The 24,330-nt window shown below is 39.7% G+C and overlaps 1 protein-coding gene across 2 annotated transcripts in view; it reads right to left on the bottom strand.

Annotated features, from left to right (window-relative positions):
* Window positions 1-5,656: 5,656 nt before the first annotated feature.
* The window catches only part of mdga1 (MAM domain containing glycosylphosphatidylinositol anchor 1), a 148,919-nt gene continuing 130,245 nt past the window's right edge, over window positions 5,657-24,330 (bottom strand). The window contains exons 16-18 of one of the 2 annotated variants that reach the window (XM_088296407.1): window positions 23,244-23,374; window positions 10,302-10,419; window positions 5,657-8,189 (exon numbers count right to left, since the gene is read on the bottom strand). In XM_088296407.1, the coding sequence (XP_088152533.1) occupies window positions 8,104-8,189; window positions 10,302-10,419; window positions 23,244-23,374 (335 nt within the window). In that variant the 3' untranslated portion in view covers window positions 5,657-8,103. The remainder of the gene's footprint in view (window positions 8,190-10,301; window positions 10,420-23,243; window positions 23,375-24,330) is intronic. The other variant, XM_088296408.1, reaches the window with a different exon arrangement.

The raw sequence follows: 24,330 nt of genomic DNA, 5'->3' as shown, positions 1-24,330 counted from the left end.
TATAACAGATATTTATATCAGACCAATACCAGCCTAATTTCAATTTATCAAATACTCGTCAAAGCTGTTCGCTGTGAACGAAACCTGAAAGCAAAAAAAAAAAAAAAAAAAAAGATATTGATTAGTCCTCGCAACTAGGGCTGAACGATTAATCGTTTTTGCAATATAATCGCAATTTGAGAAAGCGAGATTTTGTGATCAACAGAGGCTGACTGACTGATCCTTTCCACATCACATGCTTAAAACAAAAACCTTTACCGTGTACGAGTTTTGGCTGAACGCATGCGCGACGACGTGTCCGTCATGGCAGTGACACGTTTTGCGCCGTTGACTTCGATTAACATTCTCCGAATCTTGAGCTCACCCACAGAGACGATAGTGTGCGGCTCTTTTGTGCCGCGATAAATAAAAAATGATGAGCTGAAAGTCAAGTGGCAATGCCCGTCATATTTATTTATTAGTCTCTATCATAACTTGAGTGAGTGATTTAAAATATGCGATTCACATTTACATATCATGTTTCATGAAAAGACGTGACGTGTAGCAAGTGGTCGAGCCATTGCATTATTGTTTATTGGTCGGTGATTAAAAAGTACAGTCCACATTTACATACTGTTTCACGTTTCATGATTTATTTCCAGCAATCCTGTTCCTCGAGGTCCACCGTCCTGCCGTCTCGCCTTGCTGCAACACACATGATTTAAATAATCCGAATCGTTATCCTGCTTCTGCAGCTTCTTGCGGATCATGTGATCATTTGAATCAGAAGTGTTGTAGCAGTGGAAAACAGGCAGGACAGCGGACCTCGAGGAACAGGATTGAAGACCCCTGGTTGACAGTATTGTGGTAATCCGCGCATGAGATTGTGCCTTAGAAGTAGAGTAGATACTTATGTTTACACCTTTTCCTGTGTGGCAGAAATATTTTGGTGTGGGTTTTCTCCGGGTACTCCAGTTTCCACCCACATTCCTAAAACATGCATGTCAGGTTGATCGAACGTTCTAAATTGTCCCTAGTTTTGATTGTGAGCGTGGATGGTTGTTCATCTTTGTGTGCCCTGCGATTGGCTGGCAATCAGATTAGGCTGTACCCCGCCTACTGCCCATTGACAGCTGGGATAGGCTCCAGCATGCCCCCAAAATGCTTCCCGCTCAATTAGCGCTCATTATTCCCATCACTGCAATTTTGTGTTTACTTCATGGTCTTATTATATTTTTAATGGTTGGCTTATTAACTGTTGAAGCATCATTGGACAAACAAGACATCAGTCATTTTTTATTATTATTATTTAATTTTATTTTTCATTATTACATTATTTTTTATTTTATTATTATTATTATTATTTTTATTATTATTATTATCATTATTATTATTATTTATTTTATTTTATTTTTATTATTGTTATATTATTTTTATTTTATTATTATCTTTTATTTTATTATTATTATTATTATTATTATTATTTAATTTTATTTTTCATTATTACATTATTTTATTATTATTTTTTATTTATTATTATTATTATCATTATTATTATTATTTATTTTATTTTATTTTAATATTATATTATTTTTATTTTATTATTATCTTTTATTTTATTATTATTATTATTATTATTATTATTATTATTATAGCATCACTATTGCTTGGCTTTACTGGTGTCACAGAGTTAAGCACGCAGCAGCAAATAATGCACGTTCTGATTTTGTTACGCCAGAGGTTGAACGGTATTAACATTGCTATCATTTGTAATCTGTTATTTAGGCATTTTCTCGTTAAAGGTCATCGCTATGTTAAAGCAAATGACATGTCACACATTAAATTCCACAGAAATACATATTGTTATGTCACAAATTAAAACATTTAATTGGACCCGACGCAGTTGATAAGGCACAAAAAGCGAGACATCCGCGTTGGAAGCGAAAAGATCAGAAAGATCTGACCTTTACCACACATCAGGTCATTTTCACTCTTTTATAGTTCTCATGAGATCGTGAAACATTTATCAGAACAATTTCACCTTTTACCTTTGCAGCCCTCTTTTGTCTTTTTTTTTTCACTGAGGAAACATTTAAAGACAGCAGAGCAGCAGAGCAGTGATTGATGAATAATGTAAAGAGGACAGTCGTAAGGATGTCCAATTGTTCTGCCTGCGCACTCCTGGCCAACGCACAAGGGATGTGCACGGTGGAATATCAAGCAAGCAACGCTTCAAACACGATACATTTTTCTCACACTTGACTCGGAAACATGTGGCACGTGTGTTGGCTCCGTGGGAAATAAAAAGTCATTGTTGTTAAAATAATACACTTTCCCCAAACATGCAAAAAAGCATAAATGAAGACTCTAAATCTGATTTTTTTTTTTATTTCTTCTTAAAAGCTACTCTGTCTTAATCATAAGATTATTAATATTTTTTTTTTCAACATCGCAAAAATTCAGAATTACCAAAAGTTCTACATTTTCTCCATTAAAATATTTCACATATAATATATATATATATATATTTTTTTTTTTTCTCCTCTCATTTCTACAATTTTTCCATGTATTTGGAACGAATTCGAAATATCCAGAGAAAAGCCACACAGGCACGGAGAGAACATGCAAACTCCACGCAGGAAGGCCGGAGTTCGGGATCAAATCCCGCACCTCTGAACTGCGAGGCGGACATTCCAACCACTTTTCCAAAGTGTCACAATTTTTATTATTATTATTTTGAGTGATGTACCACACATGCAAGACCAAACTTGAGCTTAGTATGCACACAAAAAAAACATGACGATTTAAAAAAAAAAAAAACGATTAAAGGAAATAAACGATACATCGTTTGGAGTGTAATAGATGGTGCAGTATTTGTTTTGATGGTAAGACCTTGTGGTGACACACCGAAAGATGAGATGTGTGATTCATTAGACGTTATGCACAAATTAGCTTTGCACGAGCAGGCAGCTTTGGATATAAAACTCATTAGCAAGCCAATGCTGTTTTTTTTTTTTTTTTTTGCGGGTGTGTGTGGATAATTTATTTCCTCCTTCGAAATCTCATTAATCGTCACGTGTGTTGCATTTAACACGTGTTCAATCGATCACATCCACCGAGAGCCAAAAAGATGATCCAATGAACTCGGATACAAGGGCATTGAAACAGTTGGCAAAATAAAATCAATTAATTAAAAAATTGGAATCATATCGTGTATCTTCATTTGTGTATCACGATAATTAAACAAAGTCTAGTTTAAATGGAAAAAAAAGGTTGCAAAAATAACAAAAAAAATAAAATAAATGCAGAGACTTGAAGAGTTTTGAATCAGAATCCATTTAAATTGAATCCGATTCTTGATTTACAAATGAATATTAGAGTAAAAAAATATAAATAATAATTTTTTTTATTTTAATTTTTTTACAAAAAAATTAAAGGCATAAGAGAACTTGTGTTGACTTCCCCCCAAAAAGTTGAAAAATGAAAATCCTCCCACTTGACTCCACCTGTCCATGTATTTGATTTTGTTCCGAGGACTGAATCTAGGCGTTGCATTTATTGGATGATTTTACAGTGCGCTGCTTCTCACGAGCCAAATTCAATCTATTCAAGAGAGTGCACAGAGTATATAGCAGGTGTAATGTTAACAGCCAGATGAGCCCGGCGATGAGAACCAGCGTTTCACTGACGATAAATGATGTCGCGAAGAAATGTAACGTTATTAAATGGGTTGTTGCTCAAGGAGTCTTTTAAACAAGTCTGGCATTACCATCTGGACGGGCTGCAGAATTCGCTAAAAAGGGTTGAGATTAATTGCATTGCAGACGCCCTCCGGCTATTGTTTTCTGCTGAGAGGTTTCCTTGAATATTCTCATAATAAGTGAGCATAATCGTAAACACGTTAAAGTGTTTTATTTTGGTTTTGATTGTTATATTATTGATGTTTTTAAAATACCATATTACGACCGAAAAACAACTACATTTTTTTTCACAATAACATGTTCTATGTGGCCCCACGAGTCTAAACACAATATTTTGATTAATATTGTGCGTGTGGGATATGAATGAAGCAGCAAAATCTCGCTTTTATCCACCTCAGGCATTGGCCAGTTTGCTACAAGCCGTCGACTGAAAACAAGATCAGTTTGCTAGTGATGGGAAAATGAAGCTTCAAATTTGCTTCATGAACCAGCTGTTGTATTTTTCAGTCCTCTAGATGGCAGTGTTGCTTTAAAAAACTGGCAATTCAGTGTGCTTTCAGCCCAATGTTGAACTGAGAGTGCCATCTACAGGAGTCCAAAAATACTACAATTGGTTCATGAAGCAGATTTGAAGCTTCATTTTCCCATCACTACAGTTTGCTGGGTTCAGGTAATGACCAATCACAACTCACAATCACATGAAAAAAAATACAACTCAGATAACAGGTGAGCTGTGGTTCGTCGTTACCTGAGCCCTGAGCAACTGTGATGTCATTTTCAATCGACAGCATGCAGCAAAATGGCTGCCGTCTGAGATAGACATAAACGGGTGGATTTTGCAGCTTTATTCAGATAAGGAAAAAATATATATAATTAATAATTAATAGTAATCAGAATGCATTGAAAATATTGTCAAGACAATTTTTGACTTGACTTCCCCTTTAAGGACTTTAATAGGGTTAATTGCATCTTCATTCAGGATTTATTACTATATCAAATAATTTCTTAAATTCTCTCTGTTGAGTTATGGCTCCTGTCATCTGTATTCCTTTGTTTCTTTTCTACAGTACCTTCTTTAATTCTTTTTTTTCCCCATCCATCCATCCATTATCTGTGCCATTTATCCTCACGAGGGTCACAATCTTGCTCGCGAGTGCTTTGCCCTTTCTTTTTACATGGCACCATAAACATCAGCTTTACAGATGCCACATCGGCACTGCAGGCGGCAAAAATCTACGATCAGGAATTGTGGCGGTGGTGATAAAGGTAATTATGGCCTATTATTTCTTTTTCCTGGGGGGTCTCCATTTGAGGCGTGGCATTTATTTGCTCAAGAGGACAACACACTGGCGATTAAAAGGGGCGCCGTGTCTCATAGAGTGGACGCCACCATTTCAAGAAATCGGGCAGATTCACAGATGGCATCCTATGAAATAAAGCCTTATGTTTCTTTGATAAACTCAAAGTAGATTAGCAACCAGGTGGTGTTTATGCAATAAATATTTGGTTTACATCCTAACAGAAGTGTTTATCAAATGATATAAAAACTGAAGAAAATAATTCAATCAAAATGTTTTTCTCCGGAATGAGCACTTTTACCATTTCCGCCGTGCGTTGTTCACAAAGATCTAATTTAGTCCAAGTGAGTTGTTAAAAGGTTGTTTTAATGTGTTTCACCTGAAAATGTTTCTTCTTTAATGGCTGCCGGCTGAAAAGGTTCTGCGTGCATGTTTTTTTTTTGTTTTTTTGTAAAGCCTGTGATAAAACCATCGGCTCAGCGTGGGGGGGGGCGGCACAAAAACAGACAAAAACAGGGCACGCGTTTTGAAAGCACAGGTCTGCTCGCTTTGCTTGATTTAATTCATCCATCTGTAGCGCTTTGTCCAGCGTGAGCGACAGACGCGGGAACAGAAAGTGACATTGACACACTCTATAATGTACACTTAAGCAATATCATGTGGGCAAGGCAAAAAATAATAAAAAAATTGTGACGTGACACAGGCGAAACACAGAAAATGCCAAAAAACACCCCAGAATCAATGTGGAGAATTATCACTGAGATACCGTACATTAATGAATGATTTAAACAGGCTACAATTGTACTCACAATATACACCTGTATGGGTAAACACTAGTGATGGGTAAACGAAGCTTCAAATCTGCTTCATGAAGCACTTGTCGTATTTTTGGCCTCCTGTAGATGGCACTCTCTGTTCAAAAGCATTTTTCAAACCCTTTATTTAAAGCAACAGTGCCATCTAGAGGACTGAAAAATACAACAGCTGGTTCATGAAGCAAATATGAAGCTTCATTTTCCCCATCACTAGCGAACACATAATTATACATTAAAACTCATTAATGATTTGGACAAGAAAATGAAATGCTAGCATAAATGGAATCGTAACCTATGGGTTATAGAGCTATAGATATGAGTATTGCTTGATTTTAACAATCATATCCAAGCCACGCAATGAAAAGCATGTTTCGCCAAATGTGATTTGTCACGAGAAATCACAAAAATCAACGGATATATGGCGCTGCATGCTTTTCATTGCACAGTGAGGATGTTTGTGTGACTGCTCACAAGACTACAGACATTCAAGTGTGAAACAATGTCGGCAGATTTCCTCCCTAATTCACCTTTCGTCAAGGCCCGCCCCCTTCGCGACCGTTGATAAGTCCGGCAAGGTTTCGCCGTCTGATATATCATCCAAAATGCCTTTTGAAGATTACATCCACGGTTCATTGTGACAAAAGCAATGCAAAATAAAAGTGAATTAATGACCAAGACCAGATGTGGGAAAACTACGGCCCGGGGGCCACATGTGGCCCCTTAAACCTTTTAATCCGCCCCGTTGAACTCGAAAAAATTATATAAACAACCCTTGTTAATGTTTTATTTTCAAAATATTGTGTTTTTTTTTTTTTTCAAAGACATCCATCTCCTCCTGGTCCGGCCCCGCTGTCAAATTCTAGAACCCATTGTGGCCCGCCAATCAAAAAGTTTGCCCACCCCTGACCAAGACGGAGGAAAATGACATTAAGGGGCATCATATTGTGGCTAAAGCCAGCTAAGGCGGTTTACGTTTCCAATTATTCAAACGAGTATCTTAGCTAGCGATTCGGTTACTGTGCTGAGAAGAAATGACTGCAATTCTACGGATAATACAGGTACAATACCAACTTTGGACTCGTTGAACTACTGATTTTTTTTGACGGATTTAACTGACTGGGTAACATTATCCAAAACCTAAATTTGACTTGTGCAGGTTCCCCAATGCACATGCATACATTTTTTATAGCATTTATCTTCATTCGGGTTTTGAGTTCTACACCTCGCTCTGATTGGCTAGCCTGCGCTCCAGGGGCGTGGCTTAGCGAAAAGGTGAATTCTACATGTAACCCGCTCTGCACAGCAGCTACAGACGCATCTCCAGCTTCTCCTTGCAGGACATTCAATGACTTGTTGCACTTTTCGGCTCGCAATACCACGCACACACACACACACACACACACACACACAGTATGCTCGGTATGGTTGCCAACTGTGTCACAACACTCATCCCGTCACCCGTTGCTCATAGAGTCCTAAACAAATCCAAAAATATCAAAAAACAGGGAATTGCTCGGACAAATTGTAACGTCACAGAAGTTGGATAAAACCCAAAGGAACAACAGAGGTCGTATAAATGTTGTGCTTCTTTAATTTCAGTCGAGTCCTTCAGCATCCCACCGCTTATATTTAAACTTTGCTTATATTTAATATATAGTGATTAATGTACACGTATAATCCACACTGAGCGAAACTTTCTTTGTGGCAAGCAGAGAGGCTACCAGAAGCGTCCTCTTCCTCCTCCTCCTCCTCTCTTTTTGTCTGTCCAGTTCACTCACTCATTCATTCTTCACTTCGTTTAAGCTGTCTCTGTCACTCAGCGGCTCCGCTGGTGGCGAAGGTCAGCAGAAGGAAAAATCCACCCACATTATTTGTCTTGTTCGCCGGCTCGCCGGAATCCCTCCTGCTTTTCCCTCAGGTCATCTTTGGTTGAGTGTCCGACATTTTGGTGTGTCTCGGGAAGGGAAAAAAAGGGCGTGGAAGGGGGGGGGGGGCGGGGTGGGAACGGTCATACATGTAGACGTAGGATAACGATAAAGACGACGCGACACCACGTGGATATTAGGAAATCTAATGGACTAATAGAGAAGATGTTTGTCTTAAATACATGGTAATAATATGTTTGTTATCGTATGACAGTAGAGCAAAGTGTTGAAATAAAGTAAAGGCTGTGTTTGCACGGATGATGAAGGAGGACACAGGCAAGTGGGGGAAGAAGTCTGGGAGTCGATCCGAGAGAAGAAGTAAGAGCGCGAGTCAGGGCAGTGTCTGTCAGCGCCGACAGAAGGTAGAGCTGCGGTCGAGCGCTCATCATCTGCAGAGCAGCGCGATGACGCAGCTGAGGAAAATGGTCGCCCAACTGGCCAATGGGAGCGCATGTGAGCCGCCGATCAGAACTGAGAAAGAGAGAGAAGAACGGATCAACGCACATTTAGAGGCGACTCGGCTTGCGAACATCACATGAGCATCCTCAGGAAACAAGTGAGCCGTGATTGGTCGACAATTCCCAACTTGCAATAAAGTCAACACTGGCTAATTTAACCACACCCTCACCACTTCATTTGAATTTGATTTTTTTTTACATGAGTACGGTAAGCGTATATAATGTTGGTTCTATTCTAGCAATGAATAGTAGCGATGGGTAAATGAAGCTTCAAATGTGCTTCATGAACCAGTTGTAATATTTTTGGCCTCCTGTAGATGGCACTCTCTCTTCGACATTGGGCTGAAAGCGCACTGACTTGCCTTTTTTTTTTTTTTAAACCCTTTATAAAACCAACAGTGCCATCTAGAGGACTCAAAAATACAACAACTGGTTCATGAAGCAAATTTGAAGCTTCATTTTCCCATCACTAGTGATTCAGCTTGCTCATTTGGCAAAAGAATGAAAGCAACAACATGATTAAAATAAGAGGAGTTGACTAAATTTTAGACGTGGTCTATTTTGCAGTGCAGATGGTCTAACGCCATTTTAGTGTATTTAATCAAAGTGCAGGCAGACAGATTCAGAGCTACGTTGAAAATGTATTTTCTTCATAATATGACACCAGTGAGGGACAATCCCAGTGAATCGTTGAATGAGAATGATCAGGATTATCTTAAAAATATATGAATAGTAATTCACTATTGCTGGAATTCACACATACAGACGCTCGGTCAGGTGGCGCAAGGCGGTATCCAATTGCCCACGTCACACACACGGCTGACTTTGTCCATCATCCAAAACGGGAGACATTACAGTTTATGTCACGCACCAACTCCAGCGAGTCGAATTTCACTTTCCGCCATGTCGAGCATGGCGTAGTCAGGCGTGCGCTCCCTGATTTCAATGCAAATTAGGGATGCAACAAGGATTGGCCGGAAAGACCCACGATGGTGCACAAACGGCGCAAACGCCCCATTACTCCCAATTCTAGCAAAATAAAAAGAACGCAAACGGGACCCGTGCACATTTAGAGTCTGATTCTAAAATAGGGCCCTCTAAGTTATACGCGTGTAGAAGATTAATCATATTTTCTCTTTGAATTCATGTCAAGCATAAATTGAGGTGAATGCTTTGCTATTCCTGCTGTTTACCTCACCAGCTGCACGTTGGCAGACTGAAGCATTTTTGTCTTACAGTGGGCTCTCAGCCGCCCGCCTGCCTGATAATTACCCATCGGCCTGCACGCAGCGTTCCTCCCCGCGTGCAAACCTGCAGGACAAACTCACACAACTCTGAAGCGCTTGAGTTTTCCCCTTCCTGTTTGCACCTTCATCCATTATTCAAAGCATCCGCCAGTTTCTTTACACGCACGTACTGTATGTGCAACTTCTCACACGAGCGGGCAAGCGCACATGCGTACGCGTGGCAGGCTGCGGATTTGAGGTAAAAAAAATAATAAAAAAGACGTGTTAATAATTCACTTTCTTAGTTTTGTTGCTTTTTTAGGGCTCTCGTGTTATGGACCAGGCTTTCTCGCATTTTATGCTTTCCCAATGACCTTGCAGCCAAATAACAAATTGTCATGACTCCCCACTTTTACATTTGGCTGTCACGCCATATATAAACCATGACTCAACAATGGCAGAAAGTTGTTTCAGTCAATGTGAAGAGCCAATTGTGGATTATTGCCACACCAGGAAGTAGTGATGGGAAAATGAAGCTTCAAATTTGCTTCACGAACTAGTTGTTGTATTTTTGAGTCCTCTAGATGGCACTGTTGCTTAAAAAAATGGCAATTCAGTGTGCTTTCAGTCCATTGTTGAACAGACAGTGCCATCTACAGGAGGCCAAAAATACTACAACTGGTTCATGAAGCAGATTGGAAGCTTCATTTACCCATCACAACCAAGAAGTAAGACACAGCCTCATACTTTTGAAAGGATCGGACTTCACCCATGTGACCACATTTTAAGTTGGATCTTTTTTAGCTGGCAACACAAACTGATTAAATTGCTAACAAAGGCCAGTTGAATTCCGTATCATTAATGTTGACCTCTGAAAACCAGTCCCCTAGCTATCTTACCTGTCTTACCTGCGCTGGCAACTGTGTTCTGCTGTTTGCATTTGCCCATGGTGATAGACACGTCATCGATTGCAATGTCGCCCTCAAAGCTCTTGCCTCGGATGCCTTCGAAAACAATCTGGAAAATAAGAAATAAGACAGTGAGTAATTCCTAAAGTGACTTTTAATTGAAACAAAAACAAAATTTCGGTCAGATAGAAATCAATGTTGAGGTTGGTTGAATCTGATTGAATAAAATAAAATATGGGATCCCTCAAAGGTCTATCCTTGGACCCCTTTTGTTCCGTCGGTGATGCCCTCGGGTCAAATGTTGTTTTTTTATGACTATGCAGACGACATGCAGCTATATTTCTGTGTGTCCCCAAGTGACGACAGTTCATCTTTTGTACAGCCGCAACAACAACAACAACAAGTAAATAAATACAAAGAAGAGGCTCGTTTACAAACTTTCAGGCGACTTTCCCATTTCAGGCAGCAGCCATCTGGATTTGACTGACAGTCTAATTACTGCGGTGTGCAGAGGCTCCAAAAGCCCATCGCACCCAGCTAATCAAAAGCGGAGCATATTCTGCCTGGAATATACCGGGGGAGCGCAAACAAACAAGGAAACTACTTTGTTGGAGCAAAGTAACAATAATGGCATAACTATAAGAGATATTGCCAAAAGTTAACTTGTATAAAATATGACAAGTTATCTTGTCTGAGGAATAATGGTGGTGTAATGGCATGTCATAGGTGGGATGTGTGGCGGAGATGTGTTGATTTCCATTTTTATGGCAAAAAAAAACTCAGATTAGTCCACAATTAGAGAAGTAGTCAGGGTGGGAGTCGCTTAGAAGTTCGCTGTGCAATATTATTGCGATATTTGGCCAATGATAACTAAATATAATGATTATCGACAGTATGTAAGTAAAGAAGTTGCAAACATACTAATATCAAAGAGATGAAACAATTGAATACGGAAATGAACTTGTCTCTCATAATATTTCCATAATAACAAAATGATGAAAAAGTGGGGTGAGCTCATGCTACACTATATCGCAATAGTGATATTTCAGATGTTGTGTCATAATTAATAGCTCCCTTTACTGATTTGTGCAAACCATAAGTAAAAACAAAAAATATGAATAGATTTCGGTTAGCGCTTAGTTCATAAAAAAATAAATAAAAATCAATTAAAAAAAAAAAATAAATCAATAAATTGTACTAAAAGTTCCTGGTCTTTTTTTTTTTTTTATTCAGAGTATATTATTCCTGCTGCCCAAATATCACCAAACATTTTTGATAAACATTCATTGTGCAAAAAAAAAAAAAAATGACAAAAACCATGGTGAATTTTGATCCGATTTCAGAAAAGAGTACTTCGTTAAGTTAATAATGAAGTTTGTATGTCAAAAATTGTATCCCAAGAGGTATATTAAGCGGGGGGGGGAAATCCATTCACATCGAAAACATTCATTGTCACCGCTACAACTACAAACTCATTATTTTTCAACTTCTCATTTTATTGAATGCAAATTATCAGCGAACTCAAGATCTTTTTTTTTTTTTGTTAAATTTCCTTCCAATTTGCAGTGCGTGATATCTGCATGAAAAAAAAATCGGCAGCATTTTCTAAAAAGAGAGGTACTGTAAAATGGCTCTCAACGTGCTCATTTTGAAACAATGGTCAATGCCTATAAAGTCCCTTCATCGTCTTTGTAAATGCAATGCGCACTTGCAAACATGTCTCCAAGAAACAAGTCCAAGTTAAGCTGGTTGCATAATTAAAGACAATGCAAACATAATTGGGAGATGGAAATCCAGAGATTAACAACTGACCTTGACAAACAAGCACTGTTTCCTTGAGCTTGTCTAAAACATAAATAAGACGCATGGGAAATTGCACAAAAGCAAATGGGACAGCATCTTGTAATATAATTCATGCCGCTTTTTTTGGGAGGGGTGTTTGTGAATTTGTCAGCAAAGTCACTTTCGGAATTCAGGTTTCATGTTTTCGCGGCTCACACATTTAATTACTGTATGCATAGGCAAGTAGGAAGTAGCACTAGAAATGCTCTTTGATTGACACTTGAGCAGGGTGTGGTTTCATCACATTCACCAGACACGCCCAGTGTTTGAGAGTACAGCAAATAGGTGATTTATTTTTTTTTTTTTACAATTTTGGAGCCTCATTTTCTATACTTGAAATTTTATTATTTTTTTTTTTTTAATTTTAATTTTTTTTTTTTTAGCAGCGTTGTTAATGACACTCTTCTCTAAAATATATTTCACTTCACAGGGTCTTCAAAATAATGTCCAATGTCAAACTCAAAAATATGACATTTTGGTTTTCCAGTCCGAAAAAATGTTGAGAAATATAGCTCAACTGTCAAACAAAAGTTGATGTATCATTATGTGCAATGTCACTCAAGATTTCAGCGCAGTCTAAATGGTAAATAAGCTGCCACTTGTATCGCACTTTTCTTTCTGGCGACACTCAGAGCGCTTCACACCAGTGATGTGTAAATGAAGCTTCAAATCTGCTTCATGAACCACTTGTAGTATTTTTGGATTTCCTATTGGGAAATTTATGTCACCAAACAACCCAGAATGGATTGCGTTCCAAACTTTCAAGATTCCATTTTTTCCCATTTTTGGGCATGAGAAAAATCCCAAAAACTTTCACCGCAAAATATAAGCTGGTAAACATGATGAGCGATGAAGGCTTTGCTGTCTTCATCACATGTATTATGTCTCCTTTACTTCAAAAAGAGTGCTTTGGCACACTTTGCCCGCAATGTCAGGTGATCCAGCTTGTACTGTAAATAGACGTAAAAATGAGGTTATGGGTCACAGAAGGTTGCCGCTGTCCTTAATGTGCCTGATATATAAGGCTGACATTCACCAGTAATTACACAGCCTACTTTGTGACACGCGTGTAAAAAATGCGGCTCACTTTTAAGTCCTCGTCGGGAGAAGCGTGCCACTGACAAAGTCGACTGCGCGTGTGTGCGTGTGCGTGACTCTCGGATCAAAGCGGCTACAGTAAAGCTTGGAGCCGGCGCTACCAATGTGTGGCTTTGTCGAGCTTTGTAACCTTTCACGCTGCCGTTGATGTGCGGTCCGCCTACGAGAGGGGACACTGCCGCCAGGGACGACGAGGCTGCAGGAAAGTGTGACTTGGGATAAATAAATAAATAAATAAATAAATAAATCACCACCCAGGTAGCAAACTCCGCACGAAACGCAAGATGGCCTCCGGGTGGTCCGCGCCGAAGCGAGGAGGGACACGCTCATATGTGCCTCTCCGTTGATTTGGTATTTTTTTAAATGTTTTTTTGTCCAAGTTCTTGACCTGAATAAACAACACGCATCAAGGCCAGTAGTTCTAACTAAGTCAATTTCAGGCAGGACGCTGATTGGCACGCTCGCAGGCGCCAAACAGATGGCGCTTTGCTGGAACAATAACAAGCCATTGCCGCGGATCTGCTGACTGACAACGTGAAGCAATTTTGAAATGTGCAACGGCAAGCTAAAAACAAAACAAGAAAAACACTGTTTTGGTTACGCGCCTCCCCTGAAGGCGCAATAAAGACAAAATTAAGCACAGAAAAAGCTCATAAAATGGCCATTTTCATTTTATGAATTTACATCACGTTTATCTCCACGGCGGAAAACAATTTCAGTGTTTCCACAGCGGTTGCTTTTTTTCTTTTTTTTTTTTGGGCCGACCGGGCTCTTGTTTTGGAGGGACAGGAAGAGAGGCGTGCTCTCAAAGACATTCACTTCTGTTGGCAGCGGCAACAAAGCGAGGGGGAGCTGCCGAGACGAGTGGCAGCACCTCAAAGGCCGCTGGCGTGTGCAGTCACGACGCTGCACATAAGACAGAAAAAAGTTTGCCTTCTCTGCGGGGACACTCTCGACATGAAACAAACGTCCATGTGAGGCCGCATGTGCTGACACAGATAACATTTGCTAAAAACTCGTAGGAGGATTCCGGAGATGCATCATAATCGTTCTGACATTTGAGAAAAGGATAATGAATAGGATTAATTTAAAAAAAAAAAAAGTTCATTGTATCCCACGGGAATACAAAAGAGTCAATATGACAATAAGGTGTTTTTGAGACTTCCCATTTCACCCCAAAAGATTTTCCCATTGATGTTTCAAGCGGCCACGTTTTTTCATCGATGACCCGCACACAATGTACGTGCTAACAGCAAAAATATTATAACAATTTTTTTATTGCGGATTTCGGAAAGGTTTTGATGTCAATCATATCGTACTTTGACAGAGTGGATGAGTTAAGGTTGACAACGTCCAATTACACACCCATAAAAAATACAGAACAGTTAAATAGAAATTCTGCAACCATTCACTCTTTCAGCCTCCATTGAAGCAAGACAATATGTTGGTTGTCTTTGAAAACGTCAGAGGGTTTGTGTACGTAAAATGCGGCAGGTGTGGTGTTTCGGTTCAGCTCAACTCACTCTGCCACCCGAGAGCCACTCAAGAGCCTGCTGATGTACTGCGTCTCTACCTGGCACGGCGGCTGCACTGAGGCAGACTTGAGAGAGTTATATATATATATATATAAAAAATTCAATTATTGTTGTATTGCATTGGAGCGGGAGCTCTCTAATCTCGTTGCATAATGAGTACAATGACAATAAAGGGCATTCTGATTCTGATTTACGTTTGAGGCTGGGCGTGCCTCTTTCTGGAGGACACCCATTCGCACCTGCATGCTATCTTCAATCAACGCTGTTTAAGATCCAGTCAGACCAGCATTCGGGTGCCAGATGATTCCCACTCTCACAGTGTTGCTTCGGCCGACACTGTAGTCCTCGTTAAGAAGTATTTTGTCTTGACTTTTGTTCCTCCTCTCGTATCGGGCCTCGAGAAAATTAAGGAAGCGTTGTGATTCCCACCTCTCTCACCACACCATTGCAAGTCCAATTCTCCGACCAAGGATCCCTTGGGTCAGCCCTCAACTCCTTGCTGTATTTTCGGGCCCCCCGGAACTTCACCAACTCCCGACCTGATTTGGATTCACGATTGGACACAGCTCATGTAGAGTGTGAAAACCATTCAACTAAATCTCAACTCTCTCCTGGTCTCCTACTCGCTTTTGGGTCCAACTCTGCAACCCGAACAGCAGGATAATTATGCATTATGATTTATTTTTTCATATCACAATGTTTAACACTTCAACAAACTGTCACTGTCAGCACATGGTCTTCCAAGCATTAAATAACTAATGCATCACATCGGAATTATAGGAAAAGCAATGCCCACACCGTGCTCAACGTCTGGCAAAAAAAAAAAAGAAAATGGCATTTTCACAGGTGGAGCTCATGTGATCAATCCAACAAGAACAGGTTAACGTGGGTCACGCACGCTACCTGAACTCAACGCTAGTGACATTTAACATTTACCCAACTTTCCAAAAAAGATCAAGTGAGCGAGTCACATGCACGCAAACACACACAGACTGAAACTTAAAAGGGCAACTTCTCGAAGTTTTATATGTTAATGTCAGTGTACTTGTCACGGTGAACAAGAAAAGCCCGTGAAAACCCTGTTGTCTCCTCGGTCGTGTCCCCAGGCTTTCCTCAACGGCACTACAGGCTTTCACTTGAAGGGATGAGGGAACTTGTTCATTTTCGACATTCTAATTTATGCAAAGTGGCTGGACTGAGATTTGGCCAAAAACAGCACAAGAAATGTGAAAATAAATTTAGAAAAAAAAAAGAATATATATATATATATATATATATATATATTAAGTAAAGTCACATGGGCTAAATTTCAGCAAACAGCAAAGAATAACTCTTGCTGGCCCATTTAATTTGCCGCAGACGTCAAAACAACAAGAATGGCACAAACGTGGACCATAAAAACAATTTCTTCCGGACTTATTGCAAAACAATAAAGAACAAAAATAAAAGCTTGTGAAAATGAGTCCGTTTCGATCATAGGCATACCACTGTGCTGTTATTTATTTAGCTTTGCTAGGTTTTTCATTTCACAGTGAAAAACATGCTTCCTTTGTGTTATCTAACAGAACTATTTTTTTTTTCATTAATTGAATCAATTTAGTTTTTGCTTTTGAATCACGCTACTAATCCTTAAAAGGTTGGACAATGAAAGTAGCAGACTGCTGACAAATGAATTATGTCGCCTCCAACTTGGCCTTTGAAAAACAGCTACCGCAAATTCCTTTTCATTTTATAATCAATAGAAAACTTGTGTCATATAGTTCGCTTACAAAATATGGTGAGTCAATGCATTCCTGGCAGCAGTCATCTAGAGTTTTATCCTCCAGAGATTGTCTTTGCCAAATGTTCCAAAATATCCCGATTGAGTTGGCATAGCCTTTCACCTGCGTACACATCCCATTTTCTTTTTAAGCCAAGCCATATTTAACGATGCAAACATGATTAGCATTTGGGCCAGAGCACCAGGCAGTCAGAAGGCTCTCCAGTAATTGCACTGTTTGTTCTATTCCCAAAACTTAACAAGGGGGGATCGACGTGCCCCAAAACTCGATTGGTTATTCTTTTTTGCATGACCACTGTTGAACAGTTTCCACCAACATAACAGAGAGACGAATTCCACTGATTGACAGAATATTCAAGGGACAAGCCTTACCAGGTCACACGGAAATATCTCAACGAACAAAGTATGAACTTTAACGGGAAGTCCGCCATCTTGGTTTGACGTAGGGTGAGGTCCGTGGGCTCGTTCATTGACAAACGCAGACTAGGAAATCACCCAAAACCCAATCAAAAGCACATCTCCAACCCAGAAGAACAATCTTAACTCCTGAAATGTGTTTATGTGCACCAATTAATGCAGATGGAAGTTGACATTTAAGTTTGATGATAAGTGTGAGAATTTGCCCGGAAGAAGTGGTTGTGATGGCCTATCCATTGCTGCTTGCAGATTTTATTCTATTTTACACTAAGTTATTCGGCATTTTTAGGTTGGGGTATCATACTTTGTGTAATTAATGTGTAATTATTATGCCTGATGACTATTACAATTTTCATCTCATACATTTTCTGGAGGGCACTTTCCACAGTTGGATTGAATCATTGCACTTCATTGCTTTACTTTTTTTATTTTTGTTTTTATTATTTATTTTATCATGGTAGCAGGAAGAGAAAAAAATATTTGTATTTTTATTTATTTTTTATTTTTATTTATTTTTGTAAAAAAAACAATAAATAAAAAAAAAACTAAATAATAATAAAAGGAAGTCAAAAGAGCCTTCCCGGAGACATCCATTGCTATATCAAAACCCGAATAAAATGACAACCAGCTCATCCAGGTAATTTCCATTCTCAACATCAGACAAATTAATCATTATTATTGATTGGAACACAACAAGCCCTCACCACCGACAGAGCGGCAAGGAGCGACGGAATCGGATGAATACGTGGGACGGCGCTACCGGAGGCGATGTTAAGAGGTACAAACGCAGAACAGAGAGAGACTGAGAATAAAACGGTCGGAGAGAGAAATGGGATTCGCCCTGCGGCACCCTGATACATAAAGTTTTAAGAAGGGAGACGAAAGTGTCACAGCTCACCTCACATGGCCCGCACCGCATCCACGGCACTCGCTATAACTTTGTTTGTATATGTTCAACAACTAAAAGTCCTCCAATGCCTCCGGGCGTTGCTTTAAAAGGTTTCAAGAATGGCATTTTAAATTCACGACGCTAAAAGAAACAACTCGATTAATTCAGCGAAGAGTCAAAATGTCAAGTGTTACGCGTTTGGTGTGCGCGTGTCGTTTGGGTGGCATTAATAATTTAGGACATCATATTTGAATATCTATCTCAGGAAATACCGATTGAGGGTCATTAGTATTGTCGCTGACATTTAGGAGGAAACTCAGCACATTATACCGTCTGCTCTGCCGCTGGTGTTTTGCTAACATCTTGAAGTGACCATCGAACATTCCTGATTTGTAATCTACCATTCAGTTTAGCTCCAACATTGAACGTCGCGGACACATTCATGCTATTCACTCTCGCTCCAACATGCGGATGAGTCCCTTGCATGAATAAGTGAAAGTTTTATTGCAGCTCATTAAGGAGCGCGTTGAGTTTGGTTGCCCCCTCAGCCTGCTGCTCGTCCACCTTAATTACAAGACAAGCTTTGCACATGAGCTGAATGCGGAACGCTGTTGTTAGAGGTCGCCTTTCGGTTGTTCCAATTGGGTGAGTGTGCTTGAAGATTCCGTGAGGAGGAAAATGATGATGAATACATCGTGGTGATCCTTTCATATCAAGCAAATGTGAGCAGCGTGGAGACAGCATTAAAAGCATTTAGACCAAACCTGGAGAATCTTCATCAAGGGGGATATTCTCCTGTACGCGTAAATGTTGGCTTTCTGGCGCACTTTCAAAGCGCTGCGATGCTCCCATGGATGTTTTTGACGCACCCACCAAGCTGCGACTATGTGTGCAACCACCAATTTTGTGGAGGGGATGTTTTTTTCCTCATGTTGAGTACACGCTTGATTCAATATATTATGCAGATTGAAGTGGACGACTAGTAATGTGCACTTGAATTTTGGGGGCGATCAGTCGCTGTTTCAGAGAAAAGAACTGACAAAGCAAGCAATATTAAAAAAAATATATATATATTTTTTTTTTCCCCCAATCCTGAAAAGTGATCATTCAAGGACGGCACAAAATTGCTGAAAAAGACATTAAGTAGAAGAACACATTTTGTATTTTTTTTTTTCACTAAAATCAACTCACGCAAATTTGAACTATTACTACGTTTGTCCTAAATATCATTGCAAAACCGCTAACAAAAATACATTCTAGTATGAGCGCTACTCACGTTGTAGTAAAGAGCCAAGTGTAAGCGCAACTAAGGCATTTGCAACATCTAGTGGTAATTTGTGATACTACAACTTAAAACTACAGTTGATCCCTGCTTATTCGCGCCTGCGGATTTGCATATTTTGCCTTTTTTAAATTAATTGATTTATTTTTTTCTCATTTTTAATTTTTCCCAGTTTGTCCAGGATTTATTTTTAATTTTTTTTTAATTTGGGGTTTTTCAACTCCACCCCTGTCCTAGTGCTTCAATTGCCAAATCAAGTGGATGAATTACAAAAGCCCAATGGATGTTTTTCCCAAAAGCATGACTATGAATGTTATTCTAAGAAGATTCCCCGGGTTATTAATAATAATAATAATAATAATAATAATATTCCCTTTATTAGTCCCACAATGGGGAAATTCGAGATTCGAACCCAGGCCTCCTGGGGAGACTGGGTCCTGAACGCGGCGCCTTAGACCACTCGGCCATCCTGGCAGCCCAATCAACATACACGTCATTCCACTGCTGGCACGATAGCTGGTAGTCACGTATGCAGCCTTCTCGGTTGCCAAGGAGACCGCAATTCTTTTGCAAGCAGCCCTCTCATCCATCTTGCTTAATGAGTCTCGATATGATGAATATTTAAGATGCAGTAATCACTTTATTGATGCTGCAAATATATGTGCCACATGATTTTTTTTTCTCCTTCTTCGCCAAACAGAGTCTTACCGCAGACTGCTGCATGTTTTCGCATTAACGGACAATTTTATTTATTAATTTCTTCACTTTTTCTTTTTTTTTTTTTAACTTGTGGCTCCAGCATGCCCGTGATCCCGGTGAAGAGAAGCGGATCGGATAATGCATGGATGGAAGTCATTTTCCCGAACCTGCATGTATGTGGTCGATTTTCCGTTGCAACCACCGTTTTCCATTTCGACTTTGATTAACGGCACCAAGCACACTTGTGGACGTAACATGTTTAATACACTTGAAAGACGCATGCTGCGCCGAAGGTGGAGCAATTTGATATTAAATGACATGCATTGCCTTATGAATATTCATCATCATGTTGGCCATGTGTGCACAGTGGTACAGTGAAATGAAATGCATTCCGAAAACGCTATCAATGTGTAATGCCTCCTATAAAAAAAAAAAAAAAATGAAATGCATTTTGTCTGCAAGGTGTTCTCCATGTGAGCCACGTGCATTCGCCTGAGCTTGTGTGCGAGTTTACCGAAGGTGCTCATTACATTGCTCAATCAATACACCGCTGAGACTGCATAACATCTCCGAGGAGTGTACCTCTGCCTGCGCACTCTTTCAGACACATCCCAATGTTCCTCATCCTGGTTGAAGGAAGCACATTGCTGCAGAAACAAAGTTAATGAAGGGCTCATACACCCCCCCGGCGTAGGTCTTCAGTCTACATTCATCACCGATTCGATTTCCCCCGTGCATGCGCACACTCGGAGAATCAGGAATCATTACAACACAACTTGCAGGCCTCCCCTGCACATAAATAAACATGTTAATTGACCTGTCATAGCTAATTGCTGCGGGGGATAGGAGACTGCTGTGTGTGTGCGCTTCTCTCTATATGTGTGTGTGTGTGTGTGAAGGTAATTGGATCTAACAAGGTGGTGCAGGTGGCTGTGATTCCTTTTTAAAGACAGATGTTTGATTAAACAAAGTGCGTGTGAGTATTGTTTTCCGGTATTAGTGAGGACTAAGTATCATTTTTGAGGGCAGAAAATGAGAGTCGTAAAAAGGAAGTACATTGAGATGAGTAAAGTGTCAGGATGAATTGTTTGTCTGGGTGGAAAACGGTATTAATTGTTGAGCCATTCGTCATCGGTTTTGCAATGTGATGGCGTGCAAAAGAGTTCGAGCAGGGGTGGGCAAACTTTTTGATTGGCGGGCCACAGTGGGTTCTAAAAATTTGATGGAGGGGGGGGCGGACCTGGAGCAGATGGATGGAGTGTTTTGGTCACCTCACCTCATCAGAGAAAAAAAATACATTTAATTTTAAATGAAAATTAACAAAAGCATGTCAACAATATATATCTTTGAAAAACCACAGTAATTAGAAAATAAAACATTAACAAGGTTTATTCATTAAAATTTTTCAAGTTCGGTGGGCCGCATTAAAATGTTTAACGGGCCGCATGTGGCCCCCGGGCCGTAGTTTGCTCACGCCTGAGTTAGAGTAAAGACGACTCAACATGGTGCTGTAAGTCAATTTGAACAGATTTGGAACAAAAGTGCTAACACTTACCGTGCTCTCTTTTGCACCCCATCACATTGCAAAACTGATGACGAATGGCTTTTACATTTGGACAGGAAATGACAAGAGTTGAAACAGAACAATTAGCACCATCCAACCATCCATTTGTTGGAATAGCGAATGGTAGATCATGTGGGAGGAAACCAGAGTACCCGAAGGGAACCAACGCAGGCCCATCGAACTCACGACCGCTGCACCGTGCTAATCAAAATAATCGTCCTCCGTCCTCATCCTTTTAAGGCGCTCCCGTCCTGACTTTAAAAAAAAAAAAAAATGTTGAGTTGAGAAAAAATAAAATATTCAAAGAAACAAAGTTTTGAGTTCACCCACATTTTTTTTTTTTATTTAATTATGATATGGTCAGCCATGTAGTTGGGCATCACCACTTTACTAGTTTGCAATAAGGCTCCATTTCCACCTAGAGGTCATGTCATTGCGTGTGTCTCCTATTTTCATCTGTGAAATAAGCGTAAAACCGTGTTGTCCGCCCTGAGATCAGCACATTCTCATTGAGGCAAATAATCCACTGGCGAGCAAAGCTTGTTGCTGACATTCAGCAGAAAAAAAGCAGCTGAATGTTCACTCAAAAGGTCCTCATTTATCAATACCAAAAATATCAAAATGCTCCAAATGCATTGCGTGAGTAAAAAAAAATTCACTCCCTGTATCAAAACTTCAGGTGAATTGATACTTTTTTAATGGCTCTCATTCGTTTTAATTCATCCCCAAATTGGTTTAACACACAATATGGATTCCATTGGGTAAAGCGAAACCATTCCAAAACCAACAATTTTGGCACGGACACCAACAGAACAGATGCTTTGAGGTTTATTTTTATGACATTGGAATAAATGGATTCAATAACCTTGTCAGCCATTAGCAATTTACCCAGATTTATGTGCATTTACAAGGAAGACTTAGTGCAAGTAAACTTCTCCAAGCTCATAATGAGAGTTCTACAACATTTCTTTCAGTCCTTTCTCTGCACCACTTGTGGGGAATTTCCTCAGAAAAGAAATATCACACTCTGTAAGTCTGAGGCTCAATCCTTCGCTGGATTCATTTTCTTCCAAGCAGCCCCCAGAGTGTACACAACTCACCTTTTTTCTATCTAAACGGCAAAGGAGACTTCCCTCTTGAGTAACATGACATAACATGTCTGAGAAATATCAAGATATTTGTAAACAAGAGCCAAGAGCACTGCAGTAGACCAGCAGCAGTCGCAACTAAAGAGTCATTTATATCCAGATACATAAAAGCTAAAAAACAAAACAAAAAAAAACTGTGGACATCTAAAATGAAGATCGATTTTCTTTCCCCCTCCCCCTTTTTTTTTTTTTTATTTCTGCTGCAGACACCTTTTGAAACAAGTGGCCCGTTTGAAGCGATACGTCAGTGCTTCCACCATATTGGATGTGTCCATTGCATTCATGATCAAAATTGGCAAATAATAGTCAGAAAATTGATGATTAATACAATCAAAAGCAGAGGTTTGGTATTCACCCAGCGAATTCTTGCTTGATGATACGTATTCAAGGAAGAAAGCGAACGAGGCATCTTCACAAAATAAAATAAACCTTCACTATGCCACATCCAATATGGCTGCGGCGTAGACGTACACAAAATGGCGTCTAAGTTCATGTACTGTAAATGCTGTTCATGACAATATTTGCCAACAATTGTCACAAAGGGTATATTAATTATTAATTAATTAATTAATTAATTATCTTAAATTTGTTTGTCAACCAAACGCCATTGCGTCACCTTTGTTTTTTTTTTCCACGATAAACCATTAGCATTGGAATCTTGTTCACATTGCGCTCTTACCTGAAATGGTCCACTGGGACTGATACCAAAGTATGCTCTCTTCCAGTCGGGGCCCTGATGACCGGATTTGGTCCACAACATGGTGTCCACTGAGGCAATGCTCCTCACTTTCAAAAGAACATTGAGAGTGCCTGTGAAAAGCAGGGCATATTTAGGAAGGATGATTAAATACATCACACGTTATATAAGGGCAAAAAAAATGTGTCTATGCCGTATGTGCTTTGTGATTGGCTGGCGAGGAGTCCAGGGTACGACCCCACCCGTTTCTGACCCCGAGTCACGTGTAGGCTCAAGCCCATGAATGACCCTACTAAGGACATTTGCTAGCTACATAAAAAGGATTGCTCAGTAGATTGTAATGTTGCGGCTTTGACATTCAACTCCAAAGGCTGAAACATTTTAAACTATTGACCCATTTACGGTGTGATGGCTAATTTCCATCCATTTATTGAACCCAGCTCACATAACCGGCCATCGTAATGTGCACTGCTGACCGTTTTATCAACCATAATTAGCGCACATTGTAATAGATTCTATCAAACAAAGAAAAAAAAAAAGATTAAATAATAAAACATTAATGTGATTTGAAGCAATTCTCGACTGCAGCACAAACTTCCCAAAAATTTTTACGTATGAACAATTCAATACTGCATTTCGTTCGATAATGGCCATCCCACCAGGAAAAATAAAACGGTACTAGTAACTTGTGTTGTTCCGATACCACATTTTGGGTCCTGATACCGATACCGCCATCTGGCTGTGCAGTATCGGCCGATACCGATACTGTACTGATACTTTTGAAAAATATCGGGCCCGTAGTGGTTGGTATTCACCGATCCCGATAGCAGCTTATTAGGCAGTATCGGTACAGTTACCGATACCGGTATCGGTACGGTTACCGATACTGGTATCGGAATATCACAACTAGTAACTCCACTTATCTCAATTCATTGAACTATTTGTTCTAGGTTGTCAGGAAAGCAAACTAACAATTTTGATTGTCATCCCTACTGCTCAGCCTCTCTAGATCTGCTCGCTAACTAAAATACCACGCGCAAAAAGTCTCTTTGATGAGCCTATTAACATA

The sequence above is a fragment of the Idiotropiscis lumnitzeri genome, chromosome 5 (genome assembly GCF_059441095.1).
Source record: "Idiotropiscis lumnitzeri isolate Australia: NSW breed Sydney's pygmy pipehorse chromosome 5, RoL_Ilum_1.0, whole genome shotgun sequence".
Taxonomy (NCBI): domain Eukaryota; kingdom Metazoa; phylum Chordata; class Actinopteri; order Syngnathiformes; family Syngnathidae; genus Idiotropiscis; species Idiotropiscis lumnitzeri.
Note: the sequence above shows the minus strand (reverse complement) of the source record. Positions and strands in the feature narration are given on the sequence as shown.